This window comes from Alnus glutinosa, chromosome 2, assembly GCF_958979055.1.
Source record: "Alnus glutinosa chromosome 2, dhAlnGlut1.1, whole genome shotgun sequence".
Taxonomy (NCBI): Eukaryota; Viridiplantae; Streptophyta; class Magnoliopsida; order Fagales; family Betulaceae; genus Alnus; species Alnus glutinosa.
Genome location: NC_084887.1, coordinates 3,038,804 through 3,058,847, shown reverse-complemented (window position 1 = coordinate 3,058,847; position 20,044 = coordinate 3,038,804). Strand labels below are relative to the sequence as shown.

Genomic DNA, 20,044 nt, shown 5'->3' with positions numbered 1-20,044 from the left:
GCTTGACACGTGCCTTTCAGCTGTGTTTGCCGCCATCTTTTGGTCTGGGATCTGCTTGCTACGATGGTGTTGAGGTGCAGTGTTCGGCGCGTGCTCAGGTGTTTTTCACCGGGGACCACGCTCCGTTCTTTTGAGGTTGTGGCTGGTGGTGATCGGAGGATGTTGGTGAAAGTTTGTTGTGGGGCTGTTCCGGGGTGGCGCGTGTGCCACACGCGCTGTTGTCAGCGGCGATTTTTCCAGAGGGTTTCTGTGTGGATTTTCCTGTTTTGTTTTTGTTTGTTTTTCAGTTGACAAGTTGTTTTGTGGTTATTAACATGGTCAGTGCTTTTAGCCCAGACTGTGTGGTCGACTCCCATATCAAGCAAAGTTATATGTCAGCGCAGAGGCATCATTCTGGTTGGCTAGGTTTTATGTGTAACAATCTGTCTATATTTACCTGAGTTTTGTTTGGCTCAAGTTAGGTGCACACCTTTGTGGTGGTGGAATTTGTACACCTTTATGATGGTTTATGTACCCCTCTTCATGTTTTAATGTTTTAATAAAAGTGTAACTTTCCCTAAAATAAAAAAAGAAAAAAAAGAAAAAAGAAAATACAAAAACTATGATTAATTCATAACCGTAAAATGGGCTGAAATCCCAATCCCAATCCCAATTTTTTATTTTTTATTTTTTAAATATAAAAATAAAATAAAAGAAAAACACTGGACAAGTTAATTCCAATCCAGAACGAGATTGTACCTACCCCAAACACACTCAAAACTTAGAGTAATCTCTGCTAAATTTTACTTACAAACAGCGAACAGAGGATTTTGTCTCAACAGTGTCAACCCGGTGTAAAGCTTCACCCACAAAAAAGCCAAAGAAGCAAGCGAGAAACAACCATGACCGAAGGGCTCGTATGAGAGCCTACACCGACATGGTCACGGCCATCGCCGCCCCCATCGACAACTCCGACGTGATCGTCGTCACCTCCTCCCGCGACAGGTCCATCATCCTCTGGCATCTCACCAAGGAGGAGACGGCCTACGTTGTGCCACGCCGCAGGCTAAACAGGGCACTCCCACTTCGTCCAGGACGTGGTCCTCTCATCCGACGGCGAGCGGAGGCAAGGACGGGGTGATACTGCTCTGGCATTTTATAATCCTATTTGACACCACTACAGTAGTAATAAGAAGAAGGTACATTCAATTCGAGATTTTTTATTTGATTTGATTTGGGTGTGTTTTGCTTATTGAGTTCGGTTTATTTGCTGGCAATGTTTTCTGATTGGGTGTGTTCTGCTTGGTATTTGTATCTCTTATTGATGGGTATGTGTTGGTACTTGGTTGCTGGACATGGATCATTGTTTGGTATAAATTTCATATGGGTTTCAAGATATATTTGCTGTGGATTGGGTTTTGCCGTTAGTTTTGTCGTAGGGTTGCTGTATTAATTCAAATGGACACGATGGTTATCAAACATCCAATTCTGTTCTAGTTGTTAAAATCATAATAGTTAGTACAAATGTACAATTCTTTATATGTTTTTTTTTTTTGGTTTATAGATGTACTTTGATTTAATACACCTTTGTATAGCATGTTTGTTTAATTTATCGTGTAAACATTCACTTGGAAAATGTTGTAATTACTCATTCTGCTGGTGTTTAATAATTTATAGTTATTGTTGGTTTAACTATGTTATCCTAAAACACAGAGAACTCACACAATGTCTCCTCGCTCCGAACCCAAAGAAGAAGAAGAAGAAGAACTAGAAAATGATGAGCTCTCCGGGAGCGAAGACGACGATGCTTTGGACGAGGACATGGAAGCCCTGAGGCGAGCGTGCGTGCTCACCGGAAGAAACCCTAACCACCTTAACAACCACAACAATTTCTCCACCTCCACTGCCATGGGAGACTACTCCGCCGGCGCCGCTGATTCCGACTCTGATGACGACCTCGAATTGGTTCGAAATATTCAAAACCGCTTCTCGATCTCTCCTGCGCTATGCGAGACCCTAACCTTGGAGCCTCTGTCTTCTCTCCCACCCGCCACGTCGGACGACGAGGACGATTTTGAAATGCTCCTCGCAATTCAACGGCGGTTTTCAGCCCAAGCTACCAGTAAGCGCTATACCTATATGTCTGTGTGTGCATTTTATGGTGGACAATGAGTTAAAAAATTTGAATAAACTGAGTGGCGAATTTGAATTGCATAGCGTAGTTGATGTGGGATTGTGGTTTTGGTCTTATGAAGTTTACACAACCCACACAAGCTGGCATGTTCATTCCTTTTTTTTACTATGCATCATCATCTACTTCTCATTGCTGCTTTCATATTCACATATCCAGTTGTTGTTTCCTGCATAAAAAATGTCTATAGCATGCCTTATGTGACAATGGTACAGAATATGCAACTTGGAGTTGTGTAATAATAACATTGTTGAAGTAATCGATACGCTTTGTTGGTCATGTTTACTTTAAGAATTTGTGCAGAATTTATTCAAACTTTCGTTATAAATGTGATAATTCCCTATTTTGTAGTTATAGAATTGTATAAATATATAGAGGTGAAGTCTTAGAACACTAGCAGCAGATACCCTAAAACCTCTTCCCTTCCCTATAAATAGGGAAAATATCAAAAAAATTACAAAAAACCACCTGCAGCAGATATCCTATGTCTTCCCTAAACCATTGGGTAGCACTGTAGCTACCCAATACGTTATTATAATCATCTCTCTCCTTGCATGCCTTTCTATACACGCACCCCTATTCCTTCTTCTTCGTTCAAGCAAATTCACCCTTCGCCTTTCGTTCAAGCTGCGATTTTGCTTCAGCATCTGTACGACATATTTGCACTGAGACATTCTCATCTGTTGAGAGAAAAATCACAAAATGGGATGAGTTTCTTCTTCAGCAGTTGGGCAAAATAGGTGAAATAGACAAAATGGGCAAAGAAACTCATCTATTGGGCAAATTTTTTGAATATAACTGAAAAACTTAAAACCCACCCTTGGATTTCTTCTGTCTTTGCACTGAGCCATTGCCTATTTGGCTGTAAGAATGCAAACTTCAGAAGGGATGGAGAGCATAGTATGGGATGTCTTTGCACTGAGCCATAGTATCGAGCTTTGTGATTATTCGAGATATGGGTTCCTTCATGAATCTGACCAATACAGCAAAAGAGCTGGGATTGAGATTTGAGAGTGAGAAAGTGGTTTGGGAGAGAATAAAGAAATAATTAAAAAAAATAAAGAATAATGAATAAGGAAAGAAATAATATTTAAATGAAATAAGGAAAAATGAAGGGAATCTATTGTGAAGTGTATTTGGATAGGGAAACAAAAAGTAGTTTAGTTCTCTAAATTAAGGGAAAATCGTTGGGTGTCTGCTGCTAGTGCTTTTACCCTGTCTTTTTTTGAGAGTTGGTTAAGAATAATCTCTTTTTTCTTGTTCATATGTAGGAATGGTTTTGCAGTATTGTTTTTTCCTCATCTATGTATGTGCAAACATGCCATGTACTTGTTTTTTATTTTATGCATATCTGTTTTGCTTTATTGTTGTGTGGCTTGTTCTGCACTGATTGTGAATTATTACAGTATTTTTATTTCTGTACGTTTGAGTCTTTCTCTGTCTTTATGAGCACCCTCAAAGAACTGGTGTACGGTTACACTTGCAGATACTTTGAAACATGGATTTGGGAGTTCGTTAAAGAAACCTGAGCAGGTTCATGCCTCTAGTCTATCCTTGGAGAAGGAAACTACTAACACTTTGTTTGTAAATAGAACTAATTCTTGTGAAGGGTTTACAGATGCTGAAGATTATTCTAACACCCGTTCATTGGGTGATAATGGGGGAATTCAGCCTTCTGGTTTCATTGAGAGCCATCAATCAGATGCTTGTAAGTCATCTATATTGCCACTTACGAAGTCTTGCTTCCCAAAGTCTGCACTTTTGCTACTTGATGCCATTAAGAAGAATAGATCCAGTCAGAAGTTCCTCCGAAGTAAGTTGATTCAGTTAGAAGCGAGAATTGAGGAAAACAAAAAGCTGAAGGAGCACGTTAAAATCCTTAAAGACTTTCAGGCTTCTTGCAGAAAAATAACTGGGCGAGCATTATCCCAGAAAAAGGATCCTCATGTCCAGTTAATTTCAGCAAAAAAATCGTGGGCTTCTAAGGATACAAAGGTTAGTTGATAAAGATCTTTCTGTTTAGGTTTCTGAAATATTTTTCAGTTCCTTTTCCAGAGACCACTTCTAAATGTTTTTTGGTAGTTGCAGCTTAAGTATTTAGCTTGTAATTTTTAATAATAAGTACAAAGAGTGAACTTGAGTCTCTTGTTACATTCCTCGATCTTTTATACTCTTTGAAAACCTCACTGAGTGCGACAGATAAAATGTTATATAGTCCCTAGCCCATAATCAAAGGTTTGAAGTGAAGAACTTCTACAACACATTACAATTTGGAGAGTCTTCATTTTTCCCTTGGAAGAGCGTTTGGAAGGTGAAGGCTCCATCTCGTATTGCTTTCTTCACTTGGACGACAGTCTTGGGTAAAATCCTTACGATTGACAACCTTAGGAGGCAGGGACTTATTCTTGTCAATTGGTGTTGTCTTTGTAAGAAGAGCGAAGAGACCGTTAACAACCTTCTCCTCCATTGTGAATTTACTAGAGAGTTATGGCACTTGGTTCTCTTTCTTTTTGGAGTCTTGTGGATCATGTCAGGCACTATTGTAGAGTTACTTCAGTGTTGGAAGACGCAAGGGCGGCAACAATCCAAAGAGGCCATTTGGAAAGTCATTCCTTCTTTACTTATGTGGACCATTTGTAGAGAAAGAAATAGACATCTTTTCGAGGACTGCGAGACGAATGTGCTGCATTTAAAAGCCTCTTTCTTGAGCTCCCTTTTAGATTGGGCACTTACTTTTGTTCCTAATTTCTCCTCTAATATTGTAGGTTTTGTTAACTTTTTAGATTTTTGACCCCATTAGGGTGGTCGCTTCTCGTGTATGCAAACAGATTGGTGAAAACAAATACAAAACAACGCATAGTTTTCATTCTTTTTCTTGAACCAACCAGCCTTCCGACAATTGACTAATCGTCTGTGGTGTCAGTGTGGTTCAAAGACCGAGCACAGACCGGTTTGTCTGGCTATGATCAATTATTTACAATATTGTTAGAGAATTGCAGAAGATTTCATCTTGGTTTTTATAATTTAATTAATCTTTTTATCTATGATATTCAGTGACTTCATTAAGCACTTATAAAATAAAAAATTAAAAATTAAAAAAAAAAATTAAGTGCCTTCATTATGCTTATGCTTATGTTGATGTCTCTTTCTTTTTCTACAGGCTAGTGATAAATCGCTTTCTCCCATGTGTTATGGTCCAGTAGAGAACTCTCATGTTGCTAATTATAGAATAGCAATCACTAACTTTCCGCTTTCCTTAGAAAGGAAGAAATGGTCAAAGGAAGAAAGTGAAAATCTTGAAAAGGGAATTAGGCGACAATTTCAAGAAATGGTGCTTCAAATTTCAGGGGATCATTTTAGGTATAATCAGTTGTATTCTTTCTTTTTTATTTCATTGATGTTCCATTTAAAATCGTGCCTTGAAATGTACATCAATCACAAGGTGCACTCATCAGGCCTTGGGTCTCATTCTTACAACCTATATATGCACTTTGTACATCAGTTTGTTTGAGTGCCGATCATCACAATGCTCATAATCTTTTTATTCTCAATTTTAAAGGATGAAAAAGTACTTTCAACATTTACAAAAGAATAATACTATACATTACACTTTTATCTCACTTTATTGATATGACATTGCTAATCAGCCTTTGGATTTTTTTTTTTTTTAACAAGAGCTGATTGACAGTGCCACATCAACAAAGTGGGATAAAAGTGTGATTTCTAGTATTTCTCTTTACAGAAAAAAGCTCCACATTTTTCTTTCTGAACTTATAATTTTATCATCCTTTGTTTATGTTTCATGGTAGGAGTTAGCCCCTTTAATATGGACTTGTAAGTATTGTGTGTTTATGCATTTCCTTCCCTTTAGGGCCAATTACTTATAAAAAAAAAAAAAAAAAAAAATAGTGTTTATGATTGTGTGACATGCATTTTAGTTTTCTGAATTAGCAACTAGCGTTTAAGACATCATATCCCAATAGATGTTTGGAAGGCTTTGGTTTGATCATTCAACTTTTAGCCACGTGTAACAGATTTTGAACTTTACAATGTGAAACTCCATTCTTTTTCCCCAAAGTATGTGGTATTGGATACTTGATAAAGAATATGTCACTAGCAGAACATGTTCAATGTCTTTTTTATTATATATATTTTTTTTTGATAAGTAAATTTAGTTTTATTGAAAGCGTAAGGCGCTCCTACGTACACTGGAAGTATACAACAGGAAACACCTAACTAGAAAATGAAAAAGAAACAAGAAAATCAGCAAAGCTGATGGATAAAGGGTACAAAAAAGCCATCGACCAGAGATATAGCGTATGGAGAAACAACTCTAACACTTTCTCTAGGGAGCTCTCTAGGTTCTCAAAACACCTAAGGTTTCTTTCTCTCCAAATACTCCAAAAAATGCAAATAGGCACCATCTTCCATGTTGTAGTGCTCCTTGATCTCCCAAACTTCCACCAACAAGCAACTAGGTCTAGCACACTCCTAGGCATGACCCAAGAAATACCAAAGCGAGAGAAGATGTTGTTCCACAGAGCGGATGCCACATCACAATGCAGAAGAATATGGTCTACTGATTCCCCATCTCGCTTACATGGGCAGCATCTATCTACAATGATTATGTGCCTTTTCCTGAGATTGTCCAAAGTAAGGATTCTACCTAGAGCTGCAGACCAAGTGAAGAAAGTTGCCATCGGGGGTGCCTGAGACTGCCACACACTCTTCCAAGGGAACCGAGTTCCTCCAGAACACGTCAAGGAACCAAAATAAGACTTAACCCTGAACACACCTTTCTTGGAAGAGACTCATCTAAGGCAGTCTGCCCGATCTCTATTCACCCTAGTAAAGTGTAAAACCTGGAAGAATGAGGCAAAAACATCTACTTCCCAATCATGCACCTCTCTAACAAAGCTCACATACTACTGAATGGACCCGCCCAAAATCTCCATATTGTCAGCCACTGACGCATCCTTAACCCGAGCAATACCAAAGAGATCAGGAAACACTTCTTTCAGAACCGTATCTCCGCACCACAAGTCATGCCAAAATCTAGTCCTACTCCCATCCCCCACCTCATATCTAAGAAATCTGGAAAAAGTCTCCCATCCTTTCCTTATGTACTTCCACAACCCTACTCCATACGCCCCTGCAATTTCACGGGAGCACCACCCACCCCACAAACTACCATACTTGGAGTCCACCGCAACTCTCCACCAAGCATCTCTTTCCATGCCAAAGCGCCATAACCATTTTCCTAACAACGCACGGTTGAACAACACCAAATTCCTAATGCCAAGCCCCCCTTTTGAAATTGGGGTACAAACCTTCACCCAACTCACCAAATGATATTTAAATTCTTCTCCCATTCCACCCCAAAGAAAATCTCATTGTAGCTTCTCAATGCGTGAAGCAACACACACCAAAATAGGGAACAGAGACATGTAGTAGGTAGGTATGTTGGAGAGAGTACTCTTGATAAGGGTCACCCTCCCACCCTTTGAGAGGTGTAACCTTTTCTAACTAGCCAACCGATTTTCAACCTTCTCGATAACTCCATCACAAATACGGGTGGACTTGTAGGAAGCCCCCAAAGGAAGACCCAAATACTTCACAGGCAAAGAAGCAACTTCACACCCTAAAATGTCGGCTAACTTTCCCATTTGAACGACATTCCCCACTGGAATAAGATTGGATTTGGCCAAGTTGACCTTTAAACCCGAAACAACCTCAAATAAGAGAAAGAGACTCCGCAAATACTGCAACTTGGAGGAGCGCGCATCATAGAAAACCAAAGTGTCGTTAGTAAACAAAAGATGAGAGAAAGAAGCATTACCCACTCTGAAGCCATCTAACAAACCTCCACTGACCGCCGCTATAATCATACGACTCAAAGCCTCCATAACAGACACAAACAAAAGAGGAGACAAAGGATCCCCTTGCCTCAAGCCTCGAGGGCTACTGAAAAAGCCGTTGGGCGAGCCATTAACCAGCACCGAAAACTTCGCAGAAGAAATGCATCGAGCTATCCACGAACACAATTTACCCTCGAATCCGCACCTCCTCAACACATATAGGAGAAAATCCCAATTAACATGATCATAAGCTTTTTCCAAGTCCATTTTGCAAATGACGCCCAGCTCCCTTGATCTAATTCGACTATCAAGGCATTCATTGACAATAATGATTGGATCGAGAATCTGCCTCCCTTTGATGAAAGCACTCTGGGATTTGGAAATAACCTTTTCCAAAACTGTCTTCAATCTGTTAGCCAATACTTTTTTAGCAATAATCTTGTAGATACCTCCCACAAGGCTTATGGGCCGGAAATCTTTGAGAGAGATAGCGCCAGGAATCTTAGGAATAAGCGCAATAAAAGAAACATTCAGACTCTTCTCAAACACTTCTCTAGCATGAAAGTCAGAAAATACCTCCATAATTTCCAAGCGCAAAACCTCCCAACAAGTTTGGAAGAAAGCCATAGTAAAACCATCAGGACCCGATGCTTTGTCACCATTCATAGCGAACACAACCTTCCTAACCTCCTCTTCCTTAAAGGCTCTCTCCAACCAACTTGCTTCTGACTCCAGAATAGCATCAAAGGAAAGATCATCCAACCGAGGCCTCCAACTGTGCTTCTCAGAGAAGAGATCTTGATAGAACTGAACTACATGCTCACCTATCTCAGCTGGATCAGAAGAAATAGAATCTCCAATCAATAAGGAGTCCATAGAGTTGTACCTTCTGTTTGAATTGGCTATGGAATGGGAGAATTTAGTACATTTATCCCCTTCTTTTAAGCACGTCACCCTGGACTTTTGCCTCCAACTAACCTCCTCCAAAAGAGAGTCTCTATCTCGCTGACAATCTCTATCTTCTTTAGGAGTTCCCCCTCAACCAAAGCCTTACTACCTTCAATAGTATCGAACACCTGAAGCTCTTCGAAAAGCTTTCTCTTGTTTCTCTCTAAGTTACCAAAAACCTCTACATTCCAAGTCTTCAAATTTTGTTTGAGAGCCTTTAGCTTACAAGCTAACACAAAACTAGGAGTGCCATGAAAAGAGTATGAATCCCACCACTGTTTCACCAACCCCACGAATCCATCCGCCTTAAGCCACATATTCTCAAACTTAAACGGCCTACTTCTTGCAGAAGTGTGAGCACAATCGAGAAGAATAGGAAAATGGTCAGAGTAAAGGCGAGGAAGCCTCTTCTGGGAAGCCACATGAAATCTAGCTTCCCAATCAAGAGAAACAAGAAATCGATCAATCTTGGACCAAACAGGAGGATCACAAGAGATCGACCAAGTATAAGGTCCTCCAGCGAGAGGAAAATCCATAAGACCCTGATCAGAGATAAAATACAAAAATCCCTCATGGCAGACACACTACCATCTCCAGATCTTTTGCTAGGGAACCTAGTAATATTGAAATCACCCCCTATACACTAAGGCATATTCCACCCACTAAGGATCCCAGCCAACTCATCCCAAAGCCCCCTCCTATCAATCTTGAAGTTCGGACCATACACTCTCGCAAAACCCCACTCAAAATGATCTGCAACATTCCTAAAGGAAACTGGAAGTGTGAAACCCCCACGCACACATCTACCTTTTCCACAACCCTCTTATCCCACATGATCAGGATACCCCCTGAAGCCCCACTAGAATCCAAACAACTCCAATCCACATGATTGCACCCCCATAAGCTTCGCACAAATCTTCTAGACGGATCTTTAACTTTTGTTTCTTGGAGGCAAATAATATCTACCTTCCAATCTCTGAGCAAGTTGCATATCCTTAGGCGTTTGCGCCTATTGTTCAGCCCCCTCACATTCCAAGAGAGAATCTTGGGCTTCATGGCACTACTATAGGCCCCCTTGCCCTCCTTTTACCGTGATTCGAGCAAGAACCTTTGGCATCATAGTTTATAGAACTCTCCAAGTTCTTAATCTCCCTCTTACCCTTCGTGCATCTGTCTCCAATGCGGCGCTCCTCTTCTAGACAAGTCAAAAATGCTAACAGTTGCAGATTATGACTCGCAAACGACATCCCTAAAATGGGATAAATCTCATTTGCACACTGAATAACCCAATCAGAGTGCCCCAAACCCCCCGAGGCTGGAGAGTAAGCATTGAGAGGAGTACCCGCATCTTCTGCCTTCTCACCCACCTTGAACTCCACCAATTCAGCACCCCCGAGATGATTACCGCTGGAGGCCTCACCCTCATCTCCAACCTGCAGACTAGAAGATTCTGACTCCAATACTGCCCCCCCTTCCAATCACATCCCTCCCCTCTAGCACTGTCAATGCACGGAACAATTGCAATTTCCACCAATGGTTGAGGCCATAACTCAGTCCCTGATAGCATCCGTGGCATATTAAGAAGATAGTCAGTTTTCAACTATAGTTGTTCCGAAGATTCCCTCACCTGAAGTGGACCAGCCTCTGAACACACCACAGAAAGCTCACGGCTGTCCGGCTGTAATTGCTCCGAGGACCTCTTTTCCATAGCTGATCCGGACCCTGCGTTCAACTCACCTCCTTCCTCTGACCCGAGACCTCCTTCACCTGCGCTGGCTCAGTAAACACCATCAACTCAATGCTGCCTCGAGGAGAAACGCACCTGTCCGGTAACCTGGGTTGGCCTTGAAGATGACCGGCAACTGAGCCCGGTGGTGAGGGTGTCGGAAAACCGGCGGCTGGGCTCTGTGGTGGATCCACCCGTGCGGCTGACACTTATGAGCCCAAAGGAACCGGCGATGGTGAAACCATCACAGGCGTTCGAGACTGGCCGTCAGATGATGGGTTACTGGCAGCTAGGACCAGAGTTGGAACCAGCCTTGAGGATGAGGCGCCTAGTGTGAAGATCCCGACGTCCAGGCCCGGTAGCGAATCTGCCCGAGAAAGTGATGCACCTGAGCCCGAAAGAGCCGAAAGGGGGCGGGAGCTTGGACCCTCCTTAGCCTTGAACACCTTGGGCTGGTTAGTTGAACAAACCATGGGGCCTTTTCCTTTAGTATCCCGGGCTGACTTGGAACGAGCTAGAAATTTCGTTTTGGGCCGTGGCCCTTTGAAGCCCATGGCAGAATCTGCACGGGCCCTAGGATTGGGGCGAGAAATGGCGCGACCCAGTCCACCACCTTCAAACATGGCTAAACCCTTCAGGCAAAACCCAATTTCCTTTTGAATCCTTTCTAACGACTCTCTGAAGGCGCCCACATCGAGACTTTCACCAAAATGATTGATGCGTGCTGCAGGGAGCAACGTAGTTGAGACTGCTCCATGCCTTGAGTCAGTCGTCCTTCCCAACGCAGCAGAGAGCCCTGCTGGAGCTGGAGTTGTCTTACCCGCCGCTGTTTCTGTCTTCTCCAGAATCGTCTGCTTGGGCAGACGTTGCCGAGTCACAGGAAGCCAAGGATGAATTCTCTTCTCCTTTGTTCTATAATGCTTCGTCGGAATAGACTCCTGGGCGTGATAGTCCTTCGCCAGAAAGTAAGCATCACGCTTCGCCGGATTTTGGGAATACTTAATCCCCTCCGAGCATTCTCTAACCCATCTCAGCACTCTAGGTACTGAACCAGAAGCATCACCAAAAGGCGCATCCAGCGGAGGAGTTGTCTTCGCCAACACTTCTGCATAGCTTCTCCTCCCTCTCAGGTCTGCGTGGAGCTCCGATTCTACCACCATGGCTCTGAAGTAATCAGAGACCAGGCGTAATTCCGCGTGAAAGCTCTTCCAACCTTGGCCGGATCTTCCCTCCGGGATAAAGATCGAGTCCTTCCTTCGATCACCATTAAATTCTTCTATGACCATGTAACCACCATGTCTGTTAAAATGCCGTTGCGCAATGATCCGCGGGAACCCATGCTGAGATTGATCCCAAAACACCCGCGAGTCTTGCACGCAAACCAGAGTCTCGAAAGTGTTTAACAACCATGCTAACTCAGCTCTATCTAACAAGATCGACCTATTCTTACCCTTACAACTCTCCCTGATACGGACCCCTATCTCCCCTCCCACTACCACCATTTCAAACTCTTTGGATTCCACCGACCAGCTACTAGAAAACCCCATCTCTGATAGGTTCACACTCGTGATGAAAATTTAAAGAGTCCTACCAATTGTTTTGCCTGATGACTTTTTTATTATATTTTAAAGGTTAATGTTTAATCTTAAATTATAATTGGAGGCAATTTATGCTTTTGGTTACTTTATGAAATTTATGAAATGTATGAAAAATTCCATTGGATGGCTGCCTATGACTGTTTCCATATTTCTAGTTTTCATGATTAGTTTGATCTTTTTTCTTTGTTTGGTTAGGTGTTTCTCTTGTATATGTCCTATGTACTTGGGGTGCGCCTTTTGGTTTTTAATGAAATTAGATAACTTTTCAAAAAAGAAAAAGAAAAGAAATGTATGAAATGAATGGGAAATAGAGAGAGATTCAGAATGGTCACTTCTTATGGGAAAAAAAAAAAGAAAAACATTATCTAATTTTTTACTAGGTGTTGCCAAAAGCATAAGTTTGAGCAAAAAAAAAAAAAAATCTATCATTATGGCTTTAGAACTAAATGAGATTGTAAAACCAGTCTTTGTCAGGCCTCACACTTTACTAAAGTATTACCCATGCATAGTTGAGTCGATAAAGAATTGAATAAGTTACATCACTATAAAGTGATACCATACACAGATTCTGTACACTTGTATAAGGTGCTCATAAAGAAAGAATGAAAGATACATAATAATAATAATACGGGGCCACTTAGACTGTGTTATTGGACCTTATTTCTCACTCGTTTTTCAAGACATTGCTACAGATAATCTCAATATTTGTCTTTCTTCCTTGGATAACGTTTCTTAGGCGTACTTTCCCTGACAAATACCTTTTTGACAGTGGTTCAGAGGGATCTTCTGGAGATTCAAATGATCATGATAAGATCCTCGTCTCAATCAAAGAGCTTGAAGTTACCCCAGGAAAGATTAGGGGGTTTCTGCCCAAGGTTAATTGGGAGCAATTGGCTTCCATGTATTTTGTTGATCGCTCCGGTTGCTCCAATCGCTCTGGTGCTGAATGTCAAGCAAGGTATGTACTTTCTTAACAGGCAGATTATATTATATTTAAAGCGTCTTTGTTGTGCTCTTAACAGTTAGATTTTTCTGGTCTCAATCAGTTCTTGACTATTGTTTTCATGTTTATTGATTTTATGTGAAGAATATGTATCCAATGAAGCAAGCTTTGCAGACATCTATGACAATGTGACAATCATCATCACAGACACATATAGCATTGTTGGATTTGAAAACAAGTGTGAGGTCGTCATAGGTCATATAGGTGGGATCCATACATGATGTGTGCTTTACTCAAATACAGTGGTGCTAAATGGGTCTTTGATGATGTCATCACAGACGTCTGTGACTCTCATTTCTTATGCCCTTGGAATGACAACCACCATGTAGACATGGATTGCATTTTTAATTTTTTTTAGCTTAATATATTTTGTTTATCTCTGCAGGTGGTTGAACTGTGAAAATCCCTTAATCAACCACAATCCTTGGAAGGCTGAAGAGGACAAGAATCTGATGTCACTTGTACAAGAAAAAGGGATTAATAACTGGTTTGATATTGCTGGGTCATTGGGGACAAACAGGACCCCATTTCAGTGTTTGGCACGTTATCAAAGGAGTTTAAATCCTTCTATACTTAAAAGTGAGTGGACTAAGAATGAAGATGCTCAACTTCGCACGGCTGTAGAGGTTTTTGGTGAGAACGATTGGCAGTCTGTAGCTTCTGCTTTGGAAGGACGGACCGGTAACCAATGCTCTAACAGGTTAGTTAGCTGTCTTGAGAAAACTTATTTTTTATGCTATACTTTTCCTATCGTAGAAATAGCAGTGGGATTCTAGCCCCATTAAATAAATAAATTAAATTTGTTTTTTAATCAATTCCCATTTACTGATCTCATCCTTACTAGAATCAATACCCTTCTAATCATATTTTCTAAACGAGGAATGGCAGAAGTTTTGAGCACTATGATTGGACTTTGGAGGAGATTAAGGCTTTATTTTTCTATACTCTATATCTTTGGACATGCTTTTCTTGTTCTTTTTTCTCCTTCTAGAAAGGTGTTTTTTCTTGTATACTTCTTGTATATCTGGATGCGCCTTATGATTTTATTGATATCTCTATTACTTATTAAAAAAAAAAAAAAAAAAAAAAAATTCTAAACAAACCAAAGCCAATATATCTATGAGATCTGGCTCACAATTATTTTCGGTTAGGAAAAAGGGAAAGGGGTATGTTTATTTCTATCTTCATATAGTTGATTGTAATCGAAGAACCAATAGCAAATACACCTTTAGTAGATGAGTAATTCTAGACGTCATGCACGTCTTTCTTGTGTCCCTCTAATAATAATGTGGCTTTTAAAATCATCATTTCATCAAAATTTCATAATGATTAATCACAAGTTCAATGGTGATTTTAAAAACCACATCAACTTGTGTAATACAATAACTCACTTCATCTTTATAGTTTATTTCCTTCTCTAGAGTCTCTACTAATATTGTGCTTTCTACTTCCCATTCAAGGTTAGTAACCTGATTGTGGGCAATATATTTTCTTTTCCCTTTTGTCTCAGGTATGTATTACACAAATGTAATAGTGCAGTGTATTTTATTTGATTGGGAAAGTAAACTTATGGCTCTCTCTTCCCTTGGAGTCAAACTCCTGCTGTTTAACCTGATTTCAAGATTACAGAGTATCTGATTCCTTTTTGTAAGGCAGTTTGCTGATGTTACAATGTCATATGCCATTGCAAGTTCCAAAAACATATACCTCTTTCATTCGTTGCTTAAACTCGTCAAATCTTGTGCCTTTATTAACCCTTACGATCTTTCCCTATGTGGCCTTTCAAGGCCCTCCTCAAAACTGTCTTCCTTGAGTTTCATTCCTTAAACTCCTCCAAACTTGTACCTTTTGTTAACCTTTATGATCTTTCCCTATGTGGCCTTTCAAGGCCCTCAACTGTCTCCCTTGAGTTGAATCAACCAATTCTTTTATTGCCAAATTTGCCTTTGGACATATTTATCTGGTTGCCTTCTAGTAACCACTTAGTTCTTGGTTATAGGCTGCTCACTGTGAATGAATTAATTCTATCACGACCTCTTGTGATTTGCAGGTGGAAAAAATCGCTTCACCCAACCAGGGAAAGAGTAGGGAAGTGGATTGCAGATGAAGACAAACGCCTCAAAGTAGCTGTGATGCTTTTTGGGCCTAAAAATTGGAATAAGTTAGCTCAATTTGTGCCTGGTCGAACTCAAGTGCAATGTAGAGAAAGGTACTGTGGAATTGTGTTAACTCGATCTAGATGCTATTTATTGGATATAACTGTTAACTCTTCTTATTCTGGTAACAGGTGGGTCAATAGTTTAGATCCTTCGTTGAATTGGGGTGAGTGGACTGAAGAAGAGGATTCCAAGTTGAATGCAGCTATAGCGGAACATGGACATTGTTGGGCTAAAGTTGCTGCATCTGTGCCTCCACGTACAGATAATCAGTGCCGAAGGTATGAAGGTTTTGAATTTTTATGTATGGTCAAATCAGTCTCTTTATGTCAAATATTTTACATCTATTTTTATTGCCTACATGGTTTGAACCTTCTTCGATAACATCTCTCTATATAACCAGGAGATGGAAGAAGCTGCTTCCACATGAAGTGCCCTTGCTTCAAGAAGCTAGAAGAATACAGAAAGCTGCTCTTATAACCAACTTTGTAGATCGGGAGTCAGAACGCCCTGCCCTTTGTACTAGTGACTTTCTTCCATTACCACTTATTAGTTCAGTATCAGAACCAGAAAATGTAAATCCTTGCAGTAAAAGGAAGGGAGGATTAAGGTATATTGTTCAAACACTTATCTAGTTTTTCTTTTCTTTCTTTTTTACTGCATACACTGTACTGATTTTGACTTGATGCGCCCGCAATGCACAGAGGAATGGCAGCATCAATGAAAGAGAAGAATGCAGCTTTTTGGTAAGTTGACTATTTTTCCTGTTCATTTGCAATCACCGTAAGCTTTCTAAGAGTTTTCTTTTCCTCGTGTTTTGTTGGTGGATTTCTAACCTTTTTAGTTTAGCGTCCTTTTTGCTATCTATAACTTTGACTTTGCTTTACTCATTCTTGAGAATTTTTTCTTACTGTATGCAGCAATGTTCCAAGGAAGGTCAGATCCAAGGAGCGTGAACAACAATCTCAAGCTTCTTCTGGTACTATAAAGAAGAATAAGTATCCCAAACCACATTCAAGGAGAAGGAAATGTACCGAACCAGTTGTGGACAACCTGAGTCTTCTGCTGCCCCCTGAAAGTTTGGAATCAGGGACAACCAACGGTGATTGTATAGAGGCTGCTATTGATAATACTTCTATATATATAGGGAGAAACCAGAATTCAACTTGGTCTTCTGGAAAGTCAATGTTTTCAGGAATTACTAATGATACTGAACATCCTCATGATCAGATGTCTTGTCTGGATTCTACATTGTTATGTATAACGAATGGTGAAGTGGTTGATTCACCGAATGGACATATTTGTACAGGGGAGAAGAGAGCTAAACTGCAGTCAAAAAGGAAAAAATGTATGGAGTTGGCCAAGGATAGCCACAGTTTCTTGTCGCATCCTGAAAGTTTGGAGTTCAGGAAAACTGATGGTGAAGATGTTGAAAGCTGCTTTGTGGATAAGGAAAATAGAGTTTTAAAGATGCAAAAAAGAAGGAAAAGAAGTAATAAACCGTCAGGGGAAGGCCACAATGTATCTGATCCTTGCCAACAAGATGGCCCCAAAATCTCAACATGTAGAAACATTTCTTCTAAGCAGATTTTAGGGACGGGAGATGGAGATGACATTACGCTTACTTGCTTTCTTCACAAGAAATCAAAGAAGAGAAGGCTCGAAGTTGCCAAAAATGCTAATTTGGCTTGCTCTCCATCTAGTCTGAAAACAGGTGCTGATTCAGTTCCCACTGAAGTAGATAAACTTCATGATGGAAATCAAATCCTATCGACACAAGATGGGGAACCTCAGACATGCTGTCATGTTGAAAATCCTCATAATTTGTTACCTTGCGAGCTGCAGTCTGGTCATTTGGAGGATATGCCAACCATCATAGATAGTGACAGTGGGCCTGGTAGACAAGATCTTGTCCAAGGGAAGAATGCTGGTCTCCAAGAACCAGTGAGCATTAATCTAGATGGTGATCCTGAAGAGAGTTACGATATTACACTCGCTTGCTTTCTGCGAAAGAAATTGAAAAAGAGGTGATATCAAGTTGCCAAAATGGCATATCAAGCTGGTTCTTCCTTTAGTCTTAAAAAGATCCAAATCACTTGCCAGGAGTAAATAGACATCATGATAGAAATCTATCCATCACGCAAGATTGGAATCTCAGACGTGTCGTAGGGTTCACTATTTTCTCACCTTACAACCTGCAGTCTGGCCATTATGAGTATGTGCTTACCATCATGGCTAACAATGGCGGACCGATGCTCGACGTGAACCAGTTAGAGAATCTGTCAACCTGGAGGGTGCCATTGAGGCTAGTGATATAAGTCTTGTTTGATTTTGGTGAAACAAATTGAAGTGGTGGCTTCAAGCCAGCAGAAGTAGTATTCGAAAAACTGTGAGTAGCCACCATTCGAAACGAAAGGATTGTAATGCCCAGAATTCCATTTGTCATCTTGCAATATGCAGTTAAACATTAGTGCACATTTTTGTTACTTGAAGTGAGCAATTTTGCCGAGTTACATCTGTATAGCAACTTTTTATACTCTGATATTCTTTTCCTGAATGAGCACCAAATAGTTAGTGTATTCATCGAATCTACTTTTAATTGATTTGTTTACAATATAATTACACATTTCCTACATAATTTTTGTATTTTTGAGTCTGAATATAAAATTTAAATATAAATTACCCGACACCAAATAGATCATTTATTTGATATAATTATACTGTTTACTTTTTGACGCACAGAAATATTATTTATAGTTTTTTTTTTTTTTTCCTGAGCAATAGTATTCTTGCTTTTAAGGGTTAGAAGAATTGAAGAATATCATTAGGACTCTTGAACAACCACACTGTTACGGATGGAGTTAGGAGGGGATTAGAATTTGTACCGATGTAGAATTTTTAAGTTAATAATGATTATTAGTTATCAATTAGGACTAAGATTAGTTTTATTTTAATGTAAGATAATTAGGATTAAGTTTATCATTAGTTGAGTATTATCTATTTTATCCTATTGGAAGTGTCTAGTTAAAGACACTAGAAAGTTAATGAAATGAGAAATGATCCCTACATTCATTTCTCACAACAGCCCCACAACAAGCTGACGTGGCTGGTAATATTTTATTATTTTTTTACAAAAAGAAAGAAAACAAAATAATAAAATAATAAAATATTATCCGTCACGTCAGCTTGTTGTGGAAATGTTGTGAGAAATGAGTGTATGGATCATTTCTCTAATGAAATAATGGATGCGTTAATTGTTGTCAAATGTTTACTTTTGTTGTTCAGAAACTTATGGTTTCTCAAACTACCTTAAAGTAAGAATGCTTAGGATTCCTCGAATTAACCAAGAGGAAAAATTTAGAACATCAACTGCCAGACAAGAAGCTTCAAAATAGCATTTAGAACACTTGCGTACTAATGAGCTGAAGCAGCAACATTAACTCCAAGCACTACGGCTCCATGCATTTTGAGGCTTAAACAACAGGTTTAAGTGAGATCATTTTTTTTATATTTAAATATTAATTAAATAATTTATCTCGCTTTTTTGGATGTAAGATTACTAATTAAGTTTTTATATTCAAGATTTTCTATATTCTTCTCAGCATTCAATTCTGATTTTCTATGCTCTGTGTTTCTGTCTCTCAGTCTCAAACTCTCGGGGAATACCTGACCCCGACCAGTAATACGAGAAAGAAGATGGAAACAGTATAGTCCTAAAAATCCGACGCGGCCGACCCATGGTCAGCCCTACCCATTACTGCAAATATATATTCTCCATATATTACTTACAAAATATTCAAGTGCTCCCAATTATATGTAAACACGAGCTTGCCAAACTAACCAAATTAAATAAATCATTTTAATTATTCCATGAATTTCATTAAACTACAAATTCCTTGTCGAAATTAACAGTGTAATGCAACTCAGAGATACTAACTCACTTTCTAATTACTTACAACTTATATAACTTATGTTAATTAAGTTACTTATTAACTTTGTAATACTTTTTTTTTTTTTTTTGAAAATCCCTTCCAATATATTAACTTTGTAATACTAAGTATATATTAACTGAATGATCAATTAATATACATATATACATTTTTTTTTTTTGGATGAATATATATTTTATTAGAAAAATATTTGGTTTCATTCTCTTGCACATTTTTTGTGCATCTCCATACAAGATATGTGCAAGAGAAGAACACTAAACACATCTCTTTATATATATTTGGGTTAAATACATAATTGCCCCTTTTGGTTTCAAAACTTTATTTTCCACCCCTTGAGTTTTCATTTTTTTTATAGGAGGTACCTATGTTATGAAGAAAGACGGAAATTGTACCTCCATCAATTTTTTCATCCAAAACTAACGGATTGCCACATCATCCAACACGTGTCGGTGTAATATTGTGACACCTGTCCCCAGATGCAACGTCAGCGCCATGTCAACACTAACTTATAGTTTGACATATGTATGTGAATTATGTAACTTTGAACCTAGAGGTTTTATTAATTTCATGTTTTACCCCATGTGATTTCATTAAGAATCACAAATGGTACCTCGGTTTTCAATTATATACCCCTT

At 39.5% G+C, this 20,044-nt stretch overlaps 1 protein-coding gene across 1 annotated transcript; it reads left to right on the top strand.

Moving 5' to 3' along the window:
• Positions 1 to 803: 803 nt before the first annotated feature.
• On the top strand, positions 804 to 18,058 carry LOC133860681 (uncharacterized). Its single transcript, XM_062296256.1, has 11 exons — positions 804 to 1,178; positions 1,693 to 2,101; positions 3,657 to 4,165; positions 5,331 to 5,530; positions 13,070 to 13,258; positions 13,689 to 14,003; positions 15,354 to 15,512; positions 15,591 to 15,740; positions 15,863 to 16,069; positions 16,164 to 16,205; positions 16,380 to 18,058. Exons 2-11 carry the CDS (start codon positions 1,705 to 1,707, stop codon positions 17,488 to 17,490), a joined length of 3,279 nt encoding a protein of 1,092 aa, XP_062152240.1. The 5' UTR covers positions 804 to 1,178; positions 1,693 to 1,704; the 3' UTR covers positions 17,491 to 18,058.
• The last annotated feature ends 1,986 nt before the right edge of the window (positions 18,059 to 20,044 follow it).